The sequence below is a fragment of the Pezoporus flaviventris genome, unplaced genomic scaffold, assembly GCF_033815535.1.
Source record: "Pezoporus flaviventris isolate CSIRO_AGI_PZ_B2104156 unplaced genomic scaffold, CSIRO_AGI_Pfla_v1 ptg000035l, whole genome shotgun sequence".
Taxonomy (NCBI): domain Eukaryota; kingdom Metazoa; phylum Chordata; class Aves; order Psittaciformes; family Psittacidae; genus Pezoporus; species Pezoporus flaviventris.
The window spans coordinates 549,368-576,595 of record NW_026892583.1 but is presented as its reverse complement, the minus strand read 5'-3'; the positions used below and the strand labels follow the sequence as shown (position 1 = coordinate 576,595).

General features: G+C 43.0%; 1 protein-coding gene across 1 annotated transcript; it reads left to right on the top strand.

Moving 5' to 3' along the window:
- The first annotated feature begins 119 nt into the window (after positions 1-119).
- Positions 120-27,228, top strand: NAT10 (N-acetyltransferase 10). The gene is made up of 28 exons (XM_061462047.1): positions 120-351; positions 2,373-2,464; positions 3,097-3,268; positions 3,576-3,698; positions 4,829-4,890; positions 5,725-5,839; positions 7,020-7,127; positions 7,989-8,122; positions 8,513-8,606; positions 8,977-9,075; positions 9,630-9,766; positions 10,865-10,989; positions 11,288-11,438; positions 11,912-12,008; positions 12,761-12,877; positions 13,938-14,039; positions 14,147-14,221; positions 14,651-14,767; positions 14,936-15,069; positions 17,380-17,428; positions 18,353-18,446; positions 18,539-18,649; positions 20,804-20,976; positions 21,381-21,500; positions 22,247-22,345; positions 22,749-22,822; positions 25,315-25,398; positions 26,473-27,228. Exons 1-28 carry the CDS (start codon positions 244-246, stop codon positions 26,564-26,566), a joined length of 3,060 nt encoding a protein of 1,019 aa, XP_061318031.1. The 5' UTR covers positions 120-243; the 3' UTR covers positions 26,567-27,228.

Below are 27,228 nucleotides of genomic sequence, written 5' to 3'. Positions count from 1 at the left end.
CAGCCTCGGAGGGGGGGCTTACGGCAGTGCGCGACGCGCGCGCCCCGGTCCGCGCCGGTCCCACGTGGTTTGGCGCGAGCTGCTGGCTCCGTCCGGTTGCTGTCTGAGGCGGAGGGGGGACGGGGCAGCGCTCGGGTCCTCTCGGCTCGGCTCGGATCCACTCGGCTCGGCTCCACTCGGCTCGGCTCGGATCCGCTCGGCTCGGCGGCCCCTTCGTGAGGGAGCCCTTCGCGCCCTGCAGCCATGCACCGGCGGAAGGTTGACAACCGCATTCGGGTGCTGATCGAGAACGGGGTGGCGGAGCGGCAGCGGGCCCTCTTCGTGGTGGTCGGCGACCGCGGGAAGGACCAGGTGAGGCTGTGCTGGGCGATGGTGCGGTACTGAACCGGGCCTCGGGTGAACGGGGGGTCTGTGGCCGCCCGGAACTGGGATTTACCTCAGTAAATCCACGCGGAGAGCGTGTCGTGCCTCAGCCTGGCGGGGGGAACTCGTCTCAAGGCGCAGAATCATCAGGGTTGGAAGGGGCCTCTGGACACCATCTAGTCCAAGGTAGGGCCACCCAGAGCAGGAGCGTGCCCACGGTGGGATTTGAGTGTCTACAGAGAGGGAGACTCCACCTCAATGGAGCAGCCTGTTCCGGTGCTCTGGCACCCGCAGTGTAAAGAAGTTCTGACTCATGTTGAGGTGAAAGTTGTGGTTCAGTTTATGGCCATTGCTCCTCATCCTGTCACTGGGCACCACTGGGAAGAGTCTGGTATCATCCTCCTGGCACCTGCCTTTGAGCTATTGATCTGCATTGATGAGATCTCCTCAGTCTGCTCTTCTGTACACTGAACAGACCCAGCTCCCGCAATCTGCCCTCATAAGAGGGGTGCTCCAGACCCCTGAGCATCCCTGTGGCCTCCGCTGGACCCTCTCCAGTAGCTCGTTGTCTGTCTTGTACTGAAGATCGCAGACTGGGCACAGTGCTCCAAATGTGGCCTCACCAGGGTTGAGTAGAGAGGGAGGATGACTTCTAAGTGAATTCTAAGGCAAAGGGGCCTTAGAAATGGTTTAGGGGACTTTGCCCTTCAACATCTGTTTGAGAAACACACGAATATTACATTAAAAACAGCTACAGGCAAATTGGAATTGTTTGGGGATTTTTTTTAAACTGGGCAAAGTACATTTCATTTTCTGGCTAACTGGAGGTTTTTTCCTATCTCAGTTCTGTCATCAGATGTTATGGGTTTGCCCTCAGGTGGTGTTTTATGTACAAAGTCATTTTGCAGATGTCATCACACCAGGACCTGGGCTGGACCTGCTCAGTAGCGTTGTATGGAAGACATGAACCACTAGATTTCTCTTTAGACTCTAGACTTGTGTTTTGTAAGTGGAAAGGGGAAGAACAGCCTAGCAAAACCATGATATTTTAGGATAAGTTGGTTCAGGTAGCTCCAGTTAATGGGGGAAGGATAAACTAGTCAGAAAAAAACTTAAGAAATAGAAATTAGGTGGCTTTACAAGAAAGTTGTCATAGAATCAACCAGGTTGGAAAAGACCTTTCCGATCATCAAGTCCAGCCATTCCCCAGCACTGCAACTGCCACTAACCCGTGGCACTGAGGCCTTGTCTACATGGTGCATGAACACTTCCAGGGATGGTGGCTCCAGCCCTGCCCTGGGCAGCCTGTTCCAATGCCTGAGCACCCTTTGGGTAAGGAACTGTTCCTCAGCTCCATCTAAACCTCCCCTGATGCAGCTTGAGGCTGTTTCCTCTTGTCCTGTCACTTGTTCCTTGGGAGTAGAGCCCAGCCCCTCCTGGCTCCATCCTCCTGTCAGGCACTTGTAGAGAGTTGTCATTCGTTTACTGCTCAAGTGGATGGGTGAGTTCTGGTGGGATATCTCTTGAGTCTGGTTGTGTTCAGGATTTTCATTGATGAGTTGAATTCCAAAGCAGCAGGAATGTGCAGGATATGAAGCAGTGAGGTGGGATGCCATATCTGCTAGCAGATAAAGATTCAGAAGGAAATCTTGTTAAACTGTAGAAGTCTGAAATACATTGTGCAAAATCTCTATTGAAGTGACAAATAGCAGGAACTGTATTTAGCCTGGAATAATCTATTTGTGCCGTTGTTAGAGTTCTGCCAGAGCGCTAAGGAAATAGTAGGTGTACTTTGGTGTCTTCAGTGTCATACAGCTCTGGAGAAGGTTCCGTTGCACAGGTCTGTGTAAAAAGGAACATAACCCTCACAACATGTCGAGGGATCCTTCTGTTTTGCAAAGGGCTGCTTGGTAAACACGTATCTGTAAAATCAAGTATAGAAAAGAATTTTGCTCTTCAATGTTATCTGATGAGCCCAGTTGTTGATGACTGTTCCTGTGTTTTGGCAGGTGGTTATACTCCATCACATGTTGTCCAAAGCAACGGTAAAGGCCAGACCCTCTGTCCTATGGTGTTACAAAAAGGAGCTGGGCTTTAGCAGGTAAGATACCTCCTGTGACTTGTGCTGTGGTCACTGCTCTGTGTGAAGCAAAAGCTCTGTGTCTGGTCTGCTGAGTGTAGGTTGTGTGATTTGGTTGTAATGAGAACCAGGATTAGCTCTTGGAGGAGCTACAGGAAGTTTGGTCTTCCAGAACTAAAACTTGGTTACTGTAATAAAGCTGACACCAGCACTAGGTACCTCTGGTTTCCTTTTGGAGCTCTAACACTAATTCAGTTGTCCTGCGTCAATCTCTCCCTCACCTTTTGAACCTCAGAAGGCCCAAACTTTAATTCCCGAGCTTCTCAGCCTCAGCCACATTTAGGACTGAGTGCAGAGTAAGCATTGGAATACCTACATTTTGAAAAAATGCTTAAATTTTAGTTCTTAGATTTGTGTCATTCTTTCAGTCTGCACACAAAGGCAGTTACCTGGCGCTACTTGATTCTGACGAAGCACTTTGGTTTCTTGCAAACCCAGCTGATTCTGGGTGATATTCACCACGCTGGGCTGATGGCACGTGGGAACACACCATGAAAGCAGCGATTGTGATATAAGATAGACATGAACCTAGGCCTGAAGGCGCTGTTCTCAAACCCTTTTCCAAGACACTTGTGTATAATTCTGTTCTCCAGCCACCGGAAGAAGAGGATGAGACAACTGCAGAAGAAGATTAAAAGCGGAACTTTAAACATAAAGGAAGATGATCCTTTTGAGTTGTTCATAGCAGCCACAAACATTCGCTACTGCTATTACAGTGAGACTCACAAGATTCTTGGCAACACTTTTGGCATGTGTGTACTTCAGGTAAGGAGTCAACCTTTTGACTTAAAAGGGACATTGAACAAGTATCAGTGGCTTTCAGTGTAAATGCTGCCGGAGCGGTATTTGTTGCTTCTGTTACTTAAATTATGATGGTCTCGTGTATCTTTTACAAGTTTTGTGAGAATGGCATAGCCGTGTTGGTTGAATTTTAATGAGACAGTGGTTAATGCGGACGTTAAGCGTGAGTTAAACTTTGAGGAATAATGTTTTTAGTCTTTCTGTTCCTTTTAGTAGGTGCTGGTTGCACTGATAAACTCTTGGCAACTTCAGAGTTGTATTTATTTCCTAGGATTTTGAAGCCTTGACTCCAAACCTGCTCGCTAGAACTATTGAAACAGTAGAAGGTGGTGGAATTGTGGTGATTCTCCTGAGGACTATGAACTCACTGAAGCAGCTCTATACAATGACCATGGTATGTTCAGCGTTATGTGTCTCTTTTGTTTGAGCAGGTACATCGTGGTGATGCTAAGCGGGTTTATTCTGCTTTTGTTATGGGCTGTGATTTTCCTTCCATCATCTTCCATGCTCCTTCATTCATCTGTGATTAAATATCTTATGCTTAGACATTTCTGTGTCTTGAAATTACAGTTACAAAGAAGAAAAGGCTGTCATTTAGAAATCCAATTGGGATATTTTGTTTCACAATGGTTTTGGAAATTATGTATTCTGTCTGCGCATGTAACAGCAAGTCAAGTAAGAAATAGGCCCTTTGATGGTTCTGTGACCTGTTGCTAGGTAAAATGAGCTTCACAATTACTGGATATTTTTAGAAACAAATGATTCACACTAAGTATACTTACACCTAGAGAAGGAACCATTTCCTTTAATAATAATGCCAGTAAGTGAATTAAAACGATAGGCTATTTTTTCTTAGCATCTCTGAAGTGTTTGAAATGTTCTGTACCTGGCAGAGTTGACCTTTAAGTTGGGCAACAATAAGTAAGACCATTGTGAAGGAATTGGTGGGTAAAGTATATTTTTTAAAAGTATTTGGAAAATGTGGATGTTTCACAACAAACAGAAAACCAGAATCCTGCCTGGGATGCAGTGTTAGTGGAAAGGGAGAGTAGTCCACAGGCATGGAAGAGCATCCCAGACTGGTTTGACTTGGAAGGGGCCTGACAGCTCATCCAGTTCCAAACCCCCGCCATGGGCAGGGACCCCTTCCACTAGAGCAGGTTGCTCCAAGCACCTGTGTCTAACCTGGCCTTGAACACTGCCAGGGATGGGGCAGCCGCAGCTTCTCTGGGTACCCTGTGCCAGTGCCTCAGCACCCTCACAGGGAAGAGCTGCTTTCTAATATCTCATCTAAATCTCCCCTCTCTCCGTTTAAAACCATTCCTCCTTGTCTTTACACGTCCTTGTCAAAAGTCCCTCTCCAGATTTCTTGTAGGCCCCCTTTGAGTGTGATCATCCAGCCAATTCCTTATCCTCCAGGTGGTCCATCCATCAAATCCATGTCAAGGTACCATGAGTAATGATCTTGGACATAACCACTGTTACTGCTGTTCCTTCTTCAGACTGACTCTCTTTCTGTTTCAGGATGTACACTCTCGGTACAGAACAGAGGCACACCAGGATGTGATAGGACGGTTCAATGAGAGGTAAGTTATTAGGAGTGTAAAGGGTCAGAGCTGTACATCCAAGGAAAACAGCTGGAACAACATCTTGTATTCATATTAGGGAAGCATCCTGTAGGTATGCCTGGGAATAGGGCTTCTTGGCTGCTTCAGTGAAGTTCTCATGTACTGTTCTGGAAATGAAGAGTTTGTTGTTGGAGGGATTCTATCCAGAGTTTTGGCATGTGTTACAAGGGATATATGAAAATAGGCCCAAATTTGCAAACTGTTCTGAGTTCCTTTCTTGAAATGCTCTGTGGAAACATGCTTCAGATGCACCAAAGTTCAGACACTGCACTACTGTAAAACATAAAACTGATGAGTGTGGAGTATTCTGTATAGTTGTAGAAATGTCTTGTCAAGGTGTTCTCCCTGCTTTTGTTGTATAAAAGCAGCAGCTTCTACTGAGTGAGCCCTACCTCCAGCCACAGGAAAATTGCAGAAATCAGTCTTTAGTATGCAGGTGGTTATGGGATGTCAGAAATTAGGATGAATAACCAGCACTGAGTGCAGTCTTTGGGGGCCGCAGCTACTGTGGATTCAAGTCATACACTTTCATGCAGCTGCCTCCTGTTTAAATGATCTCTGGGTGTATGATCTTCAGTTAGTCTTCATTGGAGACATCCTGGTAAGAGGATACCTGTTTTGTGTGAGTGATCCTGATTTTATGGTAAGAGGCATATTAGCAGCTGTAGCTCAGCTGTCAGTAGCTGTAGCTGTAAATACTAGGTCTGGGTTTAGCAAAGAGCTTAAATTAACTACCAAAATTCAGTTGTGTTACTGGTGTTTTTACTGAGTCGCCTTTGCTTCACTGCTCAGGTTCATTCTGTCTCTGGCCTCATGCAAGAACTGCATTGTGATTGATGATCAGCTCAATATCTTGCCCATCTCCAGTCACGTTGCGAATATCACACCAGTTCCACCACAGTCTCAGGTCAGTAACCAGTGTCAGCAGTTTTCCTTGGGAGAAATTGGTTTAACCATGGTGTGTTAAGGAAGCTTTCTTTTTACCCTCCTTTCTATGAAATCATGGTCTTGCAGAGAGGAATTAGAATATGCTGCAGAAGTTACAATTGGTATGGGTGAAGCATGGGAAGTTGTCTTTTTCCTTTCCTTTTCCTTTCCTCCTTGATTTTTTCTCTGTCATAGAGTTTTGTGTGTGTTCTTGCCTGTATTTGTTGATTTTGCTCTGTTGCTGTTTAGCCAAATGAAGTGAAACTTAAAATCTGTGGTTGCTGTTTCAGAAGGGCATAGAGAAATTTCAGGCTGATGGGCAGTTGGAATGAGGCAAATAAAAAGACCTTTTGATGGTTGGAGGGTGGGGAAACACTTCAGAAATAAGCATATTACAAGCTCAGGAGACCCCCGACACCTAAAAGCTGTGGTGGCTGTTTCTGATCTACACATGCCACATCTCAGGAAGTATTCACTGAATATAAACCAGACATAGTTTGCACTGTTAGAAATACATCCTTTTCTCACTTTCAGCTGTAGACAAAGGTAAAATTGAACCAGTTTTAGACAGAAATCTTTAAGCTTTTGAACTGTTTTGTGTGGCTTAAGAAACACCAACTTAGATTCTGTCAGAGATGGTAAAAACACTAACAGAGCACTGATTTTAAAAAACAATTCCCCCTTAGCATTAGAATAATACTGACAGGAGCACAAAGGCTTATATGTTAGACAGATAGACTGATGCCTTTGGATTTTTAAGTGTCAATAAGGAAAATCAGAAATAATTCCCATTTAAAATGAATTGCTTTTGCATCCAAGTTTATTGTGTGGCTTTGAAACTCTTACATTGCTTTGAAAATTGATGTATTGCTGCTGCGGTAGTTTTCCCCCCTGCGTGGCAATATGTACACCTTCTGTGACAAGTACAACACATCATACCCTGAGAACTGAAAAATGAATTAAATTCTTCAGAAGTGGTCCCTTCTTCCTAGCAGTGCTGTTCTCCAGTCACCACGTACTGAAATATCCTTTCTTTGGTTTCTTCCAAGCTTGAGGAAGGCAGGTTATCCACATCTTGTGTAACCATTCTCCTGAAGATGCCTTAAAACTGAAATATTTAATGTGTAATTGTGCCCAAGTTTACTGTTCGTGTCTTACAGGAAGATAGCCTCCGGCCACAGGACGTGGAGCTGAAAGAGCTGAAGGAGAGCTTGCAGGATACACAGCCTGTAGGAGTTTTGGTAGATGGCTGTAAAACCCTGGATCAGGTTGGTGTGGTGTTTACATCTGAGATACTCTGTGCTTGACAGGTCGCCTTAGCGTGTCTCATCGTGCATGTGATCAAATCTGAGTGTGAACAGTGATGGATCTGGGCTTAGAATTTCCTTGAAAAAACAATTGGAGATAGCAGCTCAATAGCAGTGTCAGTGATTTTTTTCTTGAAATTGAGAATAAGTGGAAGGAAAAGAATGGAGACAGGAAGCTCATCTGGAGAAGTCCACATTTAAAAAGGTGATGAGCTCTCAGGGATTGAAATAAGCAGGAAACTTAACCTGAAGTTTCTGTTCATTTCAGTTTCAAATAGGAATTGAAAACACGTATTGTCTTTTAATATGCCCCTATTTCCGCATCCCTTACATATTTTTTACTCCAGTTTGAAAATCACTGAGTAGTGCAAATGAAGGCTCTCTTGCAGTTATCTTTCCTGTTTTGGAAGTATCCACTGAGAAGCTGCAGTTCAGCCTGGTGGCTCCCAGAGCTGTGCAGTGCTTAAGCCCTTTTGTAGTAGGTCTTCTCACTGCCTGGATATGTTCATCTGCCTCCTATGAGAGCAGTGTGCCTCTTCCCATCTTGATGAATATGCTCTGTGGTCAATGGGATTGGGGTAGTAATTGAGAGTTGCTGTACTGGTTGTTGATCTGTGTTTTGACCTGAGTAATTTCAAGGACTCTGTGGGTAGAGATTACCACTTCTTGCATGTTATTCATCTGGGTTTTAATGTTCTGCTCTCCTATCTTGTCTTTTTCTTCCTTTCTCCTGTTCTAGGAAAGAGCATGTGTAGTAGTGGTAAGTGTAAGTAATGCAGTTTAAACACAGCTGATGTTTGGTTTCCATTTTTTTTTCATCAGGCAAAAGCAGTTCTGAAATTCATTGAAGCCATTTCTGAGAAGACTCTACAGAGCACTGTGGCATTAACAGCAGCCAGGGGACGGGGTAAATCTGCTGCTTTGGGACTGGCTATTGCTGGAGCAGTAGCTTTTGGGTGAGTGATTCCCCCCAATCTCCCAGGCTTGATGTGCAGCCATGAGTTTAAAAGAAAAGATGACAGGATCTTAATATACTTGTAATTTCTTCAAGGACTGCATCCCTCCTTTTTATTCTTCTTCTATCTTTTGATTGCTGCATACACTGATATTCAAGTTTTTCTATCTTACAGTAATAAAAACCCCTCAATCTTTAAAAAGCAAAATAATCACATAATAAATAAGTGGCTAAAGGAATCTGCTGTGGTTTGGTTAATAGGTAAAATCAACCCCTCATAGAGAGAAAACATTCTATTTAGTATATATACATACTTAGTGTCCATACTTAATATGTATATGTAAAATTTGTTAGAAAAAGAGTTAAACTCCTGCTTTATTTTTCTGTGCAGTTACTCCAATATCTTTGTCACATCTCCAAGCCCCGATAACCTTCACACTCTCTTTGAGTTCATCTTTAAAGGCTTTGATGCGCTGCAGTATCAGGTAAGGAGATCGGACTGTTTTACAGTACTTTCACAGCAGTCGTGTTTTAGGAGGGGTTTTGCATCTCATCTGTTTTTTTTGCTTACATATATCAGCTGCCAGCCTTTTGGTAGTGTTCTGCAAAAATGAATCATAGTACAGTTACGTTTCCTTCTCTGTTTTTAAGCTGGGTAAATCAGTTTCTTTGTAAAATAGTTTTTAACATAAGTAAATTATTTCTCAGTTCTCACACCTCTGAAGCTTTTGTTATATGAGTTTCTAACTGGAATCTGAAATAACTGTGTTGTCTTAGTGATCTTATTTTGATGATAATAATAAACAATATTTAGATCTTGGCTTGTTCCTACCGTTTAACAATGTTTTCTTTCAGGAACATCTGGACTATGAGATTGTTCAGTCTTTAAATCCAGAGTTTAACAAGGCTGTTGTCAGGGTGAATGTGTTCAAGGAGCACAGACAGACCATTCAGGTAACTGGCTTCTTTTGCACTCTTTCTTGTCTACTTTTTGTTCCTAACTGTTGGCTGTACCCATGCTTGTTTTGACTGTAAGCGTGTGCATTTTATGTGATGTGTAACTGTTCTGATTGATTTTGTTTTAAAGCCAGACTTTTTTTTCTGGTGAGAGACTTTCACAAAATATCTTGCTTCTTTTCATGAATAACTTGTGGGTTACAAAGCTTCCTTAATGGCTTGTGGGTTTCTTCTTAAAACAAAAGCAAGGGAAGGTGAAAGAGACAGTGAAGGAAGAGCATGTGTTTCTAGTGATGAGATTTCCTTCATTTTTATGATCTCTGCAGATAAGTTTGTGTGGGAATACACAAAACAAGATGTGTGACCCTTGTTAGGGTAACATGAACCCTCTCCCGACTATTTGTTTTCATGTCTCCATCTCTGGCTTGGTGGTCCTGGAGAACAGGGACCTAAAACAGCTTTTCAGGGCATCAATTCTGCCAACTCTGACGTCTCCCTAATTCCCAGATGAGCTGTTGTTGACAGTGATGGTGTAATCTCATTCCCTGCAGTACATACACCCTGCTGATTCTGTGAAACTGGGTCAAGCTGAACTTGTTGTGATTGATGAAGCTGCTGCCATTCCTCTGCCCTTGGTGAAGAACCTGCTGGGCCCTTATCTTGTTTTCATGGCTTCTACAATCAATGGGTAAGGTTTGAGCAGCAATTTTCTACCTGAGAAAGCAGTCGTGCAAGTGTCAGTGGACCATTTCTTATCTACAGTCCATTTTTTTATTACACTATTACATCAGGTCATGCTAATTCTTGATCTGTTGTGGAACTGCTCCTTAAAATAATCAAGAGTCAGTTCTTGAACTTGCTGCTTTCCTTTTCTTATGGACTTGCACCTTCTCTGTTCTTCTGCAAGGAGTAAATACATAAACAGAATTCTGTAGTCTGCTAGGAAAGAGGGAAGAATCACATCTTCCTTACTGTATGGTGAGACTGAGAAAGTGACAGGCTAGGCTGCCCTGTCCTACATGCAAAAGAATATAGAATCATAGAATAGTTAGGGTTGGAAAGGACCTTAAGATCACCCAGTTCCACCCCCCCTGCCATGGGCAGGGACGCCTCACACTAAACCGTGTCACCCAAGGCTCTGTTCAGCCTGGCCTTGAATACCGCCAGGGATGGAGCATTCACAACTTCCCTGGGCAACCCATTCCAGTGCCTCACCACCCTCACAGTAAAGAACTTCTTCCTTATATCTAACCTGAACTTCCCTGTTAAGTTTAAACCCATCACCCCTTGTCCTGTCACTACAGTCCCTAATGAAGTGTCATTCCCCAGCATCCTTATAAGCCCCCTTCAGACACTGGAAGCTGCTCTGAGGTTTCCACGCAGCCTTCTCTTCTCCAGGCTGAACAGCCCCAACTTTCTCAGCCTGTCTTCATACAGGAGGTGCTCCAGCCCCTGATCATCCTTGTGGCCTCCTCTGGACTTGTTCCAACAGTTCCATGTCCTTTTTATGTTGAGGACACCAGAACTGCACACAATACTCCAAGTGAGGTCTCACGAGAGCAGAGCAGAGGGGCAGGATCACCTCCTTCGACCTGCTGGTCACGCTCCTTTTGATGCAGCCCAGGATATGGTTGGCTTTCTGGGCTGCAAGCATCAAAAGGATTCTCAGTGATGGTTGAGGCTCTCACAGGGCTCTGGATGGCAGCCTAGTTCTGTCCTGGAGCTTCCCCATGCTCAAGGTTCCTGTTTGGTTATTAGCTCCACACTTTTGTCTTCTGCTTTTCAGGTATGAGGGTACTGGTCGATCACTGTCTCTAAAGCTCATTCAGCAGCTCCGTCAGCAGAGTGCACAGACCCAAATCACCATGACAGCAGAGAACAAATCTACAGCTACAGCTAAACTTGCCTCAGGTATTCCATTGTGGTCTGCACTGGTGCATGATTGTAATCTTCAGTGCTGCTGCTGGCAAGCCCTGTGGGTATCCCATGTGTCCATGTACTTTGCAGCTGGAGGGTAATGGTATGGGAAAATGAAGGAATTCTCTGTTTTTTCCTCATGATTTTCAGCTGTAAAGGCTTTTAAGGGATGAAAGCTGTGTGAGTAATGATGTTCTAATCTGGGAGACCTTCAAAGGACACTAATCTTACTGGATTCTTTGCTAGCTGTAACTTCCAACACTAGATGCTCTTCTCTGAAATCTCTTTGCAGCTCGTATGTTGCATGAAATCTCTCTCCATGAGTCAATCAGATATGCCCCTGGAGACCCAGTTGAAAAGTGGCTGAATGATCTGCTGTGCTTGGACTGTCTCAACATCACCAGAATCATCTCTGGCTGCCCACTGCCTGAGGCTTGTGACCTGTATCCTTACTCAGGTGTTGTGCTCTCATCACAATATGCTTGCAGGTGAAGGCAGCTTTTGCAAGCTGATTAATAGTGGATTCTCCAGCTAATGTGATAACCTCAGCACGTGATCTTTTGGCAGAAATCTATTAAGACCACAATTATGGAGTTAAGCTCTTACTACTGCCCTTTAAGACTGGTGGTGTGTCTTACTAGGACATTACCAAACTCCAGTTTTACTGCAGAGATGATCCAAAAGAAGGGTTAAATGAAGGGAAATCCTTGCTAGAGTTATAAAAGGATTAGCTTTACAGTGGGAGGATGTGAAGGCTATGAATACTGTCCAAAGTCACTCATTCTTGTGAATAGAACTGTAGAGTCTAAGAGCACAAGCCAGCATAGAGCCCAAGGCTGTACTGAAAATACTTCTAAGCCAACAAGGAGCTTTTGCCTTGTTTCAAAGGGGTTGTTTCCTTAACCCTTCTGGTTAGATATTATGTAAATAGAGACACACTGTTTTGTTACCACAGAGCATCAGAAGTTTTTCTACAGAGATTGATGGCCCTCTATGTGGCTTCACACTACAAGGTAAAGCTCGTGCTACTTCTGTCAAAATTTCAGCTAGGAATGTTATGGAGGGAGCAGTGTTTGTTATGACAGTCTAATTGAATTGGCCTAATTGAGGTTTCTGAACAGCTTCAGTTGCTTCTTATATACAGATCTGTATTCTTCTTTCTCTGATAAAGAAAAAAGGAGAGATCTTTCCCTTGGTCTTGGCTGAATATACTGGGTTTACAGATATCTGGAATATTTTTGTTTTGAGAAATTGTTGACTAAGTTCTAGGTGAGCCTACAAACTTGTCAGAACACTATCAATGATGAACCTCTTTTGCAGTTCTAGTAGCCTCAGGTTAACCAAAAGAAGAGTACTACTGTTCTACTGAAAAGAGTAATAGTTCATCTCAAGGTTTCAGGACCATGGGTGACTAGTAAGTCACTAGTGAGTGGTGAAGTCCATAAATACTGAGTACTAAACATATGACACTTAAAATTCTTTAAGGTTTGGTAGTTCAAGAGATAAGTTGCTATATAAAAATAGAAAGTTCAGTTGTATACATATCAAAACAGGAGGTTTCACTTGAGAAAAACAGGTGCTGCCTGGGATTTTAACAGCCATGAAGTGGCCTGTGAGCTTCTTACCCATCAGTACTGTACTAGTTCCAAGTTTCTTAACAGCTCTAAATTCAGAAACTAGAGAAGCCAGCTACTGATGTTACATTGGACTTTGAAGCTCTTCTTATGGAATAATTCTTTATTTCTGGTATGTCTTTACTCTCCAGAACTCACCCAATGACCTCCAGATGCTGTCTGATGCTCCTGCCCATCATCTTTTTTGCCTTTTGCCACCTGTTCCACCTACCCAGAATTCGTTACCAGAAGTTCTTGCTGTTGTTCAGGTAGGAGAGCAGAGTGTATCTGTGAAGTGAACTGTACAGTACAGTCGTGAGACACTATACTCAGTGGAGTATGACAGGAGTGTACTAGCTGGGAGTAATTGCTACCTTAGGCTGAGAAGTCTTCTGAGGAGCTGAACTGCTTCAAGAGATGACTTTGTCCTCCGATTTCAGCTTCCTGCAAGGAAAGTTGGTTCACTGGTTCACTCTGCTAATCCCTTATTTCTAGCACTCCTGTTATTTGCAGTAGGACTGCAAAAATGCAAACTCCTAGGTGCACATGCTTAGAGATATAGGAATATTTCACTCCTTGTCTGTTTGGTATCTGACTGTATCCTTTCTTCCTTAAAAACACAGATTCTTAAAATCAGAGAATCACAGAATAGTTAGGGTTGGAAAGGACCTTAAGATCACCTAGTTCCAACCCCCCTACCATGGGCAGGGACACCTCGCACTAAACCATGTCACCCAAGGCTCTGTCCAGCCTGGCGTTGAACCGCCAGGGATGGAGTATTCACAGCTTTCGTGGGAAACCCATTCCAGTGCCTCACCACCCTCACAGTAAAGAACTTCTTCCTTATATCCAATCTAAACTTCCCCTGTTTAAGTTTGAACCCGTTACCCCTTGTCCTATCACTGCAGTCCCTAATGAAGAGTCCCTCCCCAGCATCCCTATAGGCCCCCTTGAGATACTGGAAGGCTGCTATGAGGTCTCCACGCAGCCTTCTCTGCTCCAGGCTGAACATCTGTGTGAGGCAGCTAGTTAGAGCTACTGTTTATTAAAAGAAAAAGCCCCATTTATATGAAAAATACATGACATTTACAGAGAAATATTGGTGGGATGAGCTTTTATGTTTGCTGTTCATGGACTTTTTGAGACAGCTTTTAGGGGCAGAGCCTGTTGGTGCATATATGTTTGCTCATCATGTTGCAGAGCAGGGGATTACATGAAATGTCAATACTGCACAGTGGGCTCAACACCTGAGTATAAGTTTTGATTCTGCTGTAGTGGGGGAACTGTAGGAGAAAACATTTAGTAATGGTCTTTTACCTTTTCTGGCAGGTGTGCATGGAGGGAGAGATCTCTCGCCAATCTATCATGAACAGCCTTTCTAGGGGAAAGAAAGCTTCTGGTGATCTTATTCCCTGGACCATTTCAGAGCAGGTGAACAATTTGGCTATGTGCTCACACACAAGTTAGATTTCAGTGCTGTTTATTATTTCCAGAGTACCCGTGTGTGTTCCTTAAATTGACTTTTGTCTCTTCCGCAGTTCCAAGATCCAGACTTCGGGGGCCTCTCTGGTGGCCGTGTTGTTCGTATTGCAGTTCATCCGGATTACCAGGGGGTAAAGTATTTTTTGGAACCCAGTTGTTTTTAGCATTTTAAACTTGGGACTGAGTCAGCAGCAGTAACAGAATGAGGTCAGGCACACAGAAGTGATCAGATGCCCAGCAGGCTGGGGCATTGCTTTCCCCTGGGAAGCAGCAAACCAGTGCCAGCATCCTGAGCAGCAGTGTACAGTCCAGATCCAGTGGTATTTATTGTGAGATTGACAAATGTTCACACTGGTGTTTGGCATTTTCTGAGTGCCAGAGTTAACCACCGAGAATTATTACACAGGCCTAAACTGGGCTCTCAATGTGATTTCAGACATCCAGGTTCTGTAATGTCCTTCATGGAGTTGCTGTGTAGCAAAGAAAATGTGTTTTTGCAGTGACTGAGTGATCTCTGCACTGATTTTGTTTGCTTACAATGTATTGTTCCTACCTGACAGATGGGTTATGGCAGCAGAGCTCTGACTTTACTGCAGATGTACTATGAAGGCAAATTCCCGTGTTTGGAAGAAAAACCAGTTCAAAAGCCAAAAGAAATTGCAACTGTAAGCAGTGAGGTATGGAGCTCAGTACATTTCCTGTATTTTCTGTTGTGCTGTTTGTCACTGTCTTGATAATAATTTCTCCCTGTAAAGAGGAAATACTGATTTTTTATGCAGGAGAAGAGATGTCATTTTCAGATTCTGTGAGGATTGCTACTAACCCATTTCCGCTTCCTTTTTCAGACTGTTAGTTTATTAGAAGAGGTTATGACACCTCGGAAAGACTTGCCTCCTCTACTTCTCAAACTGAGCGAGAGACAAGCTGAAAGCCTGGACTATCTAGGAGTGTCTTATGGCCTAACACCAAAATTACTCAAGTAAGACATTATTCTATTTGCTAGTTATATAGTGCAAAAATGACTATAAATTATAACAATATATATTATTACTATTATTATCCTCACCACCTTCACACTAAGAACTTCTTCCCTATATCTAACCTGCACTTCCCCTGTTGCAGTTTAAACCCATCACCCTTTGTCCTATCACTCTCATCCCTGATGAAGAGTCCCTCTCCAGCATCCTTGTAGGCTTCAGACACTGGAAGCTGCTCTGAGGTCTCCACGCAGCTTCTCTTCTCCAGGCTGAGCAGCCCCACTGTACAGGAGGTGCTCCAGCCTCAGATCATCCTTGTGGCCTCCTCTGGACTTCCTCCAGCAGCTCCATGTCCTTCTTATGTTGAGGACACCAGAACTGCCCACAGTGCACCAAGTGGTGTCTCACAAGAACAGAGTATACGAATATCTATATTATGAATGAATATTTTACACCTTGGATATTCTTTTTATCTCTGCGTATTTCACTTGGTTTCTAAAACCATTTCTCCTATAAAACTTGATGTACAGTAGGGTTGATCCTAAGTGCATTCTTCAGGGTAGCTTTTCCTTGGTCTCCTGAGGGTAAACCCATTCACTTCTTGGTTGTCTCTGTGACCCTTCTTAACAGTAACTAGCTTTAATTGCTGAGTTTTGCTGAGAAGTAAGAGCAGCCTGTAAGAAGCAGAGCAAAGTTAAGTACTACTTCCTGTGACCTGTAGAAGCTTGAGCTGCTGCTGACTGCAAAGTTAGTTATTAGTTTCCCAACTAACGTAAATGACTTGCACAAGCAGCTGTGGCTACTTCTTGCTTTTCTTACCATGGAGGATCTGAGTTACTACAGCAGTAAATGACTTACTAATTTTTCTTCAGTTTTAGCTCCACCTTCCAACATCATTTTGTATAAAAACATAGAATTTTGTAATAGATGCAAACTTTTTTAATATTATCATATTCTATAAAACTATCTTGGTTCCTGAGACTTTCTCAGCCATAGACTGGGAAGTTATGAATCCACACATAGTTTGGGAGACAGTTTCAAAGTAATGCAAAATTCTTCCTGTTGCTAGCTTAAAAACAAAGCAGTCATTTATCACCTAAAACCTTGGCTCCTTGCTGGCATACCCCCACGTGCAGAGGACCTAGGGTGCTGTACTAGAGATGAGATTGAGTTCAGAAGTGGTAAGAGCAGTGGAGGCCAGTTTGTGACTGACCCAGTCAGTTACTATATGTTACAGCTCTGGTGTTTCAGATACAGGGGCTGTAGCCTGCTTTGTTCCATGGTGAGTATGCTGCAAAGTTCATGCCAAAATGTCGTGGTAAATTGTCATGCCAAAATGTGATAGTGAATATGGCTGCAAAGTTCATGCCAAAATGTGATGGTGACTTATTCAGCTATGGAGGAGAGCATCAGAAATGAATGGTTCTTTTGAAATAGTCTCAATCTTTGCAAATTATAAAGGAAATGGCTCAGATGTCTTTATTTGAATGATCCCTCTCAGGGCAGAGAGGGAGAATAAAGGGTTTTGCTACTTCTTTCTTTCAGTTATTTGACTGTTAGCTTTGTGGGATAGATAAAAAAGGGTGAAGAGTGGGATAGGGTACACTCTAGGGCTTCCTGCTGAAATCTGCAGCATGCTGCACAGCTGATGAGTGAGTAGTCATCCCATGGCCTGTGGAGGTAGGCTGCCAGTGACAGTTGTTCTGGAGCCTGGCTTCTTTCTTTTGTCTGGGATGCCATATGTTTGGTCTCAGCAGGTCTTCTTATACTAGTCCTGAGCAAAACGAATTGGAGGAGCAGTTCACAACTGAGATGCAGGAGGATGGAAAGGGAAGCCAGCAGGATTTTGCTGATCAGTCTGGGGTTCTCCCTGGTCCACAAGTGACTATTTGCAACCTGGAAGTTGCCAGGGAAAATCATCAGTCTTTGAAGTAACTGTAAATCCTCATCCTCTCCCCAGGGCGTCCCTTAGGAGTCTGTGGTATTATTGGTCAAAATCTGTCTTCCTGTTTCTAAGGGAGGCCTTGGAATCGTGTCAAATGCAATAACTCTTGTGTCATGTCTGTCAGTCTTTGAAAGTTTGTTCATTATTGGTCATCATTCTTCACTCCTCTAAGTTAGAACCTCAGCCAGTTTGATTGCTGCCACTACTTTCTGTCTGTGTTCATTAGTGGCAGGCTGTCTTACAGACTTCCACTTACTTTTCAACAGTTGTTCTTGCATGGTAGATAAATTGCATTTAACCACAAGTATTACTGTAGGTTCAACAGCTCTGTCGTTCTCAGTGTGTTTTCTCTTTTCCATTTTCCCAGGTTTTGGAAACGTGCTGGATTTGTGCCAGTTTATCTGAGGCAGACACCAGTAAGTAGCATATTGTTTCTGAATGAAATCCAGCCCTATTGAAATCACTGGGCAGCTTTCCATTAGCTTCTGTGAGAAGTGAGTCGGTCAGGAAAGTTTCCTGAGGCTACATCTGGTGGTTGGTTTGTGATCCTTTTTATTCTCCGGGCTTATAGATAACTAAAGGAGTAAAGTTTTAGGGTTGTAAACGTGTAGTTTCCACTTAAAAAATACAGCTTTTGAGGGTTAATAATGTGGTTATTGGTAAAATACACAAGTAACCTTGAGCAGACTGCTCTTGTGTTTGTAGGTGTTTACAAAAGATAGCACTAGCAGTTATAGGACTTTTGGGGAGAATTTGTCTCATGTAATTGCATTTTTCTTTTGTTTTTCTGGCTCTTGAGATGTGTCTGGAATTCCCGAAACTGGTGACTCCTGGTTACCTCAGGAAGCTAAAATCCCTCAGCATTGGGATTTCCCAGATTCTAGGAGTTCATAGGTGTTCCATGAAGGAGTGGTGATCAGTAGCAGTGGATACATGCATTCTGGTTGATTTAGAAGACCTTTGTCTGCATCAGTTGGGCACAGAGTGCAAAAGGTTCATGAGCAGGATGAGTGATATCAAGGATGCTGGAGAGGGACTCTTCATCAGGGACTGCAGTGATAGGACAAGGGGTGAAGGGTTTAAACTGAAACACGGGAAGTTCAAGTTAGATATAAGGAAGAAGTTCTTTAGTTCTTTACTGTGGCGAGGCACTGGAATAGGTTGCCTAGAGAAGTGGTAAATGCTCCATCCCTGGCAGTGTTCAAGTCCAGGCTGGATGGAGTCTTGGGTGACATGGTTTAGTGTGAGCTGTCCCTGCCCATAGCAGAGGGTTGGAACTTGATGATCTTAAGGTCCTTTCCAACCCTAACTATTCTATGATTCTATATATTATTTATTAGAATGACCTGACTGGTGAGCATTCGTGCATCATGCTGAAGACACTGAACGAAGAGGACACTGAACAGGAGCCTTGGCTTACTGCCTTCTGGAAAGGTAATTTTGACTTTGCTAACACTAGAGAATCTTTAGGACTATTTATTCTAGAGATCCACAGAAGCTGTTTATTTTATCATTTTGTCCTACAGATTTTAGGAGGCGGTTCCTTTCTCTGCTTTCCTACCAGTTCAGCACATTCTCTCCTTCGTTGGCTCTGAATATACTGCAGAACAAAAACATCAAACAGCAGCCCCAGCCACGTGAGTACCCTGGCACATGACGTTCAGTTAGATTGCAGTTTAAAATCCATGTATATGTTTGTGAGAGTTCTCAACTACAGGCATTGTGTGATGTCTCCCGTGAAGTGCCATGAATTGCTCTTGGTCAGTCATTGTGTTTGTTCCTATTATCCAGAATAATGCTTTTATTTCTAACTAAAAGCTAAGAGGACATTTCCTACCAATGGAAACGAGGAGTGGTGAGGTTTTGGTGTTTTGTGGGTGTTTTTACTTCTTTGCTTTCTTGAGCGAAGATTTAAGTAACTCTTGAGCAAAGATTTAAGTAACTCAAGATTTTGCCTGGCAAAATCTTGGAGCAGATTCTCCTGGATGCCATGCTAAGGCACATGAAAATCAACAAGGTGCTTGGTGACAGCCAGCATGGCTTCTCTAAGGGGAAATCCTGCCTGACCAATTTGGTGGCCTTCTATGATGGGGCTGCAGAACTGATGGACAGGGGTAGAGCAGTTGATGTCATCTACCTGGACTTGGGTAAAGTATTCGACGCTGTCCCACACGACATCCTTGTCTCTGAATTGGAGAGACCTCAATTTGATGGATGGACCACTCACTGGATAAAGAACTGGCTGGATGGCTGCACACAAAGAGTTGTGGTCGATGGCTCAATGTCCGGCTGGAGACCAGTAACGAGTGGTGTCCCTCAGGGATCGGTGTTGGGACCGGTCTTGTTCAACATCTTCGTCGCTGCCATGGACAGTGGGATTGAGTGCGCCCTCAGCAAGTTTGCCGATGACACCAAGCTGTGTGGTTCGGTTGATTTGCTGGAGGGAAGGATTGCCATCCAGAGGGACCTCGACACGCTTGTGAGGTGGGCTGATGCCAACCTCATGGAGTTTAACCATGCCAAGTGCAAGGTCCTACACCTGGATGGGAGCAATCCCAGGCACAGCTACAGGTTGGGCAGAGAAGAGATTCAGAGCAGCCCTGCGGAGAAGGACTTGGGGGTGTTGGTTGATGAGAAAATGAACATGAGCTGGCTTCAGTGTGTGCTTGCAGCCCAGAAACCAACCGTGTCCTGGGCTGCATCAAAAGGAGCGTGACCAGCAGGTCGAAGGAGGTGATCCTGCCCCTCTACTCTGCTCTTGTGAGATCCCACTTGGAGCATTGTGTGCAGTTCTGGTGTCCTCAACATAAAAAGGACATGGAACTGTTGGAACAAGTCCAGAGGAGGCCACGAGGATGATCAGGGGACTGGAGCACCTCCTGTATGAAGACAGGCTGAGGAAGTTGGGGCTGTTGAGCCTGGAGAAGAGAAGGCTGCGTGGAGACCTCATAGCAGCCTTTCAGTATCTGAAGGGGGCCTATAGGGATGCTGGAGAGGGACTCCTCATTAGAGACTGTAGTGATAGGACAAGGGGTAATGAGTTCAAACTTAAACAGGGGAAGTTTAGACTGGATATAAGGAGGAAATTCTTTCCTGTGAGGGTGGTGAGGCACTGGAATGGGTTGTCCAGGGAAGTTGTGAATGCTCAAGACCAGGTTTATGAGGGCTTGGGTGACATGGTTTAGTGTGAGTTGTCCCTGCCCAAGGCAGGGGGGTTGGAACTGGATGATCTTAAGGTCCTTTCCAACCCCAACTATTCTATAATTCTAAAATTAGAGGGCTCCTGACTGTAATAGCTAAATGCATGACAAAACATGGATGGATACTGACACCTGTCAGATCCAGTATGGAATTAAAAGGGAAGCCTTGAATAGCAAGGGTCAGTAGGCAGAGCAGCTTGCTCAGGGTCTTAGGAAGAACATTGTCATTAGAAATTTGGAAGTTGGAATGTGATGTCTTTCTAAAGAGCGAGGCTTCACTTCAACTGCATGCTATTGGGGTCAGTCCAGCACTTGCTGAGGGAAACAGGCAGTATAAAAAAAGGGGCCGGACAAGAGAGTTCTAACAGTCACTTCTGGCTTGAAAGCAAATTATTCTTTCTCAATATGCCCTGCAGAGGGGAGTCCTCTTGAGAGAATTTGGTAATCTCTCTTGTGGGGTTTTAGTATTTGTCTTGCAGAAAGAGTTTTGGTTGCTGCTACAGGGATACAAAGAATCATCTTGTAGCTATCCAGGATCTCAGTATTCAAAGAGCAGTCTTGACATTGCTGTCTTTTTCTTGTACCCATCAGCCATCAGCCGTGCTGAATTAGAGTCAGTTTTCATCCCATATGACCTGAAGAGGTTAGAGATGTACTCTCGCAACATGGTGGACTATCATCTCATCATGGATATGGTACCTACCATTGCCAGGATGTTCTTTCTCAACCAGATGGGTGATATCTCTCTCTCTGCTGCACAGTCGGTACGTATCACTGTGAGAACAAGCCATGCTTCACCTCTCTTTGTATATATACTTTTGGAATAGTTTCCTGTTTCATGTCGTCTTTAATAAAAGACTTAGTTTCAGTTAATTGCTTCTTTTGTAGTCCTCTTCATGATTTCTCCTGCTTATAGTTTTATTCCACTTTTATCTGTACTTCAGGAGAAAGGCATTTGTCTATACTAAGTGTGGAGTGGCGAATGCCATCTGCAGAGTAATTCAGGGGTGTTCCACTGCATCTGAGCAAAGCTTTAGCTCATACCAGAGAAGCCTTGTATTACTTGAGCAGAGCAAGGACTTGGTTAAATGTAGGGAGTGTAGAGAGTAATATATATTTGTATATGCTCTAAAATCCTCTATAACTGAAATATATGTTGTTTCTTCAGGCCCTTTTTCTAGGGATTGGCCTACAGCATAAATCTCTAGACCAACTGGAAAAGGAGTTAGAACTGCCCAGCAGTCAGCTGATGGGCCTCTTCAACAGGATCATCCGCAAAGTAGTGCAGGTAATGGCATCATGAACGGGCTTTGACTTAGTTGTATTGTACCAGTATCTAATTCCAATACTGAGCTCAATCAAAACTTGTATCTTTAACATGCCCCCAACAATTGACTTCAAATTCCTCTATAAGATGGGAAAATCCAGTGGAAAAATTTATGGCATTTATGTAGTGTTTTCCCAAATAATAGTGCTTATGATGTGTATGATAATTTATTGAGTAATGTGGTGAGTTATCAAATAATGAGACGGACAAAATACTTGCAAACTGCTTGCAATTGCTTACTGAGCTTAGGGCTTCTAGTTCTCAAGGTTCAGGATACAGTAGTATAGCTGGTGCAGTCTGTCGTAGTGGCTCACTGGAGAGGTGACTTCCTCAGCATAAAACCCTTGAAGAAAATAACATACAAAAATACATATGCAGCTTTTGGCTGCAAATATTACTCAAGTGATGCTGTGTTAATGAAGTATGTTGTAAACTACGAGTACTCTACATTTATGTAAATGACATTGAGTACTGACTGATTTATTTTTATACTCTTTATAAAAGCTCTGTATCATTCTGCCTTCAGGAAACAGCCTTGAGCTTTTTATTTCAGTATGATGGAACGTATGCTTCAGAAATAAACAGCCTGATAGCATTTGCAAGGTTAGAAGAGTTTCATGGGGACAGACAGCATTTCCTATTTATGTTAGAGCAATAACCTAGAAGAAACAGCAAGTCTTACATGTGTTGGTTTATTTCATTTTCAGTTGTTCAACACAGTGCAGGAAAAAGCTGTGGAGGAGCAGATGGCAGCAACAAAAGATATTGTAATGGAGCCAACACTGAAATCTTTAAATGATGACTTGGTAATTATGAACTTTCTTCTTGATACATATGTGAACACTTCATGGAATTCCCTTGAGTGTAGAAGCCTTGTCATCTAGATTTTCTTGGATGGAAAGAATTCCACATCACGTCTGTCACATTATGGCAGTTGAAACCTGACAGCTTTGTGTTACGTGCTTCGAGTCATGCTTTGTTAATTTGCAACATGGATTTTCTGCAGAATCTACCAAGATGTTTTTATATATTACACATGTATGTATACAAACAACATAGAAATGAGGTTATATAAAAGTGTGAAGCTTTTTAGGATCATCTGGTATTTGCTTTAGGGCATGTACTTCTCTTTCAATGGGAAAGGCATTTTCCTTCCATTACACTGTTGTGCTTAGAACTTAATGCATCCATTGTACTGTGCTGTTGTAGGAAGAAGCTGCGAAGGAATTCCAAGAAAAACACAAGCAAGAAGTGGGGAAGCTGAGGGAAATGGACCTTACACAGTAAGAATTCATCCATTTTAGTCTCAAATCCAGTTTTTGCCTGATACCTGTTTGAATGCTGGGTCACGAGCACAGTGTGGTGCACAAGGCTGTAGCTGCAGTATCTCAGCCCATCAGAAAACGAGAAATAGCTGTGGGTATTCTCTGTGGTGGCCAGGTAAGATAAGGAGATGCTGCTACACTAATGAAGACCTTGGGTATTGTGTGCCTGACAGCCAATGACTTAGTCTTCATGAATCAGCTCTGTTAGCAGCTGCTTTGTTTCACACTCAAACCACTCTCTGCAGTATGAATTAAATTCAGTAATAACTTCAGTTCAAGGCCATTCGCCTCTTCACCTCAGTGCATGAAATTCATTGCCTGAGAAGTGTGTCATACTCCCAAGAGTGAACTTACCAACTTCCCTTTTTCTGCTGGCAGTTTGAATGGAAAGCAAAGGTTGTAAGTTGGCAAATCACAGCTGATCAGAGTGGAGCTGTCTGTGGAGCTGTAGAACTGACTTGCTGTTAAGAGCTGGGGCTCTTGTTGCAGTCCTGCAAATAGAAGATGTGCTGCAAACAGGAATGCTGGATCAGTCTTCAGCTCTCTCTCAGTATCACTGGCATGAGCTTGAGCACATTAGTCTTACTCTCCTTTGTCACAGCAGTAGCTCTATGTATCTATGTGTCATTCTTGATCTTGGCTGTGTAGAGTATATATATTATACATATATTAGTTATATAGTTCTGTAATATGGAGTAGTAAAGCAAGCTGCCTGGCTGCGGGCTGTTTGTCATTTTACAGTCTCCTGTGCTTTTAGAAATAGTCATTCCTCAAACCAGGATGCCCAGGTCCTGTTGTCTGCTATCCAGCTTAACTGTGTGTGCAACTCAAGTGAAAACAGTACCTGGCTAATTTTAATATTCTTTAACCAAAAAACCCCAAAACATCAAAACCTCAAACCAACAGAAAAAGAACAACCAGCCAGAGCTTCTTTTACTAACTACAGTGTGCATTAATGTTTTAGTACATTACATTACTACAAGATGCCTTTTAACTGCTGTAGAGCTGGGCAATTTGTAGGCTACTGAGCTGCTGAACCAGCAGTTTACTTGAAGTGTCAGCAGATGTCTCTCTTTCTGGACCATCAGGAGTTATACATGCCACTGGTTCTCTCCCTTCTTTCTCTTCTCCCACTTTTTGTCTTACAAATCCTATTTACTATATTGACATCCTAGGAAAGTTGTCTGGTTTGGCTCTAGAATCTGCTAAATCTGAGAAAAGGAATAAAAACTTCTTTCAATCTTTGGTTGCCTGTTTGAAGAGAGGATGAAAATGGATGTGATTTGAAGTGACTTGCAAGTAATTCACATTAGGAAAACAATATAACCATCATTTTTTAAGTTTTAATTCCATTTTTTTAGTGTTGGTGGCATTACATATCTGTTTGTCATTTTGGACCATGTTCCCTTTTTCCACCCAAAAGTAGATTCCTGTTTTCCATGAGAAGAGGCAGACAAAAATCCATTTTGAACACTTTTCAATACAGGTTATAGAAAACTAATAGAAGAGACAGAGCTGTTCGGTTTGGTTTGAAAAGGCTTTGTCCAGTATTGTTCAGCCTCATGTGAACAAAGGCCAGTCTATTCTAAACCTCTAAGAACTTGAGATGGAGAGCAACCACTCCATTTTGTTACATGACTGCTTTGCCTAGTTAAATTTGTATGTGATTTCCAAGGTACTTGAACACCAGAACATGAGCTTATTTGAATAGCAATTGTTGCCTTAATTTCTCCTTTCAAAAGAGAGCTGCAGGTCTTCAGCTTTTCCCAGGTTGACGCAGAAGAACTGCACAATTCAAGCTTACTGCTGGTCTAAAAGAAGCTGCTAATTCAGTTAACTTTCCATTATAAACCACTGCTTTTTGCATCCTCTTCCTTCACCACCACAACCATCCTTCTCCTCTTTTTTTTGGAGGGGGGAAAGAAGAAAAAACCTACAAGCTTTTATAAAGAAATCTATAGTGAATATAGATCTGATTGTGGTTGTCAGGCTTAAAGCTGTAGTGATGGAAGGTTAAGAAATTGAGTGGGCAAAGGAAAGCGTACTCCACTGCTATGGGAAGTATAACCTCTGTGGCCTCATTTTTTGCTTTCATAACAGATGTTCTCTACTCAGCCCTCTGCTTTTCTGAGGAGAGGCTTCATAAACCGGTTTTGTGATATTTACAATAGGGCATGTTCCTGAGAGGGCTCCATTTGACCCTGACCAGCTTTGCAGGGGGACAGTTTTTGGTTGCTGTTGATCTACTTTGGACTGAGTCTGCTGAGAGTCATGACAAGCTATTGTGTATCCCTTTGCCAGTCTAGTTTTGTCTGTATTGCCAAATACTGGTTTGGTTGGCTGCTGAGGCTTTGTTTGTAGAGTATTGTGTGCCTGACAATATAATCCCCTTATTTTTTTCTTTTTGGCTAGCAATTTTACTTGGATTTTCCTTTACCTTTTTCACTTAGATACATTATCCGGGGTGACGATGAAGAATGGAATGAGGTGCTGAGCAAAGCAGGACAGAACGCTGCTGTCGTCAGTTTGAAAAGGTGAAGAAAGCTGAAATACTCCACTGCTGTCTTTATTATAACATTTATCCTAAGAGTGAAGCTAAACAATTAAATGCAGATAAAGTGAACTTAGTGTCCTTGATAGATTCCCAGTTTTCCTGGAAAAATGAGGGTGTAGATTCTCTGTTGCTCTGTAGTCCTGTTGTAATGTAACCTAGTTGCTTATTTAACTTTCTTCTGTTGATATGGTTAAGTCTTGATCCTGATCATGCACAGAAGTTGGTACCATCTCTCCCTAGAGTCCCATTTAAAGAACAAACTCCTACCATGTACCTGTCCCATTTGCTGTGGTAGCTAATGGGTGGGAGCCTATGGTTGTCCCATGAGAGAAAATGGGAATTTGGGGAAGAATAATTCTGTCAAATGTGAGCTTAACCTGCAAAATATGGAGTCTGTGGCTCTGCAATTCCTTCCTTTTCATTAATCTTTCTTCTGCCTTGCCCAGCTTGGAGCCTTTCCACATCTTTTCCTTGGGGACTTAAGAGTTGAGACTTGCCTGTTTGCTTATTTCCCCTTCCTGGGGTGCCTGACAGCTGAAGTAATTATGTGATCTCTCTTCCACCCGTTGTATATGCATAGTTGTTTTCATGAATGCTGGAAGCTGCGAGTTTCCAGAAGCCTTACAGGAATGAGAGACCTTTGTCAGTGCTTACAAAGATTGGAGCTCTGTCATGTTTGCTAGTGCAGGAACAGAGCTGTGTACTTAAACTTGTCAGTGGTAATGCTTTTTTCTAGGTACTCTAAATTCCACATGCTTTATATGAATTGCCTTTAGGTCATATAACTTAAAGTCTTAAAAAGCAATGACAAGAGCTAAAAGTCAAGACCTTCTGGGATTCAAATTGTATTACAGCATCTGAAGGCACTAAAAAATCTAGGTCACACTCTTGTTTGTGCTTTCTCTAGCACCAGCTTAAATGACCCAAGAAATTGGAAGTATTTTCTCCCAACCACATTTCTATGTAGACCATTACCCCCCTTTTGCAACCAGAATTTCCCAGCTGGATGGGAATCTGGTGTAGTTTTAACAGATATTTTGTTCCTGTTTCCCAGTGAGAAGAAGAGAAAATTAGAAACAGCAAGAGGACCCAAGCAACGGAAGAAATTGAAAAAGACTAAAGATCTGAAGCAGAAGTGGAAGAAATGACTTTAGAGCCAATCAATGAACTTGTGAATTAACAAGTGATGGGTCTGTACTTAAGAAGTACTGTTCTCCTTTCAATCTAAAGACTTTCCTTTTGGGGGTGAAAGCTGAAGGGAAGGAAAAGCCTTAGAGGCATTTTTAAAGTGTGTGTATATGGGAAGCACAGTGACACTGCCAGGGCACAGTCTATGAAGAGAGTGTGACTGCAGAGCTGAGTGTGTGACACACTGGGATGTTACGAGGGTGCTTTAGCAGCTACAGAGATTCCATTCCAAGAGGGCAGATCCACCTATAAACTTCCCCACATCTTACTGCTTGGTGTCTTCATTAAAAAAGAGTTTGGATAACAAAGGATGGAAATGTGTTAGGCTTCGGTGTGTGACTCCACTTTTAGCATTGCAGCACATCTTGATACCTGCAGCTGCTGGTTCAGTAGTGCTGCTGCTCCTTTGTAACAGGAGGGAGATTTGCTGTGAACTACAACTGACTTTTTATTTGGGGCTGGCTATTCAGTGCACACTGACTGTGTTGTCAGACTCATGATCTGAGCCGTCCTCACAGGAGCTCAGGGTATACAATGAACGCTCTAGTTTGGGAGGTTGTCTATAGTTCCTGCTCACTGTGCTCCTCAAGCAGCTGTAATAAAGGCGGTTCGTTTGCATTCA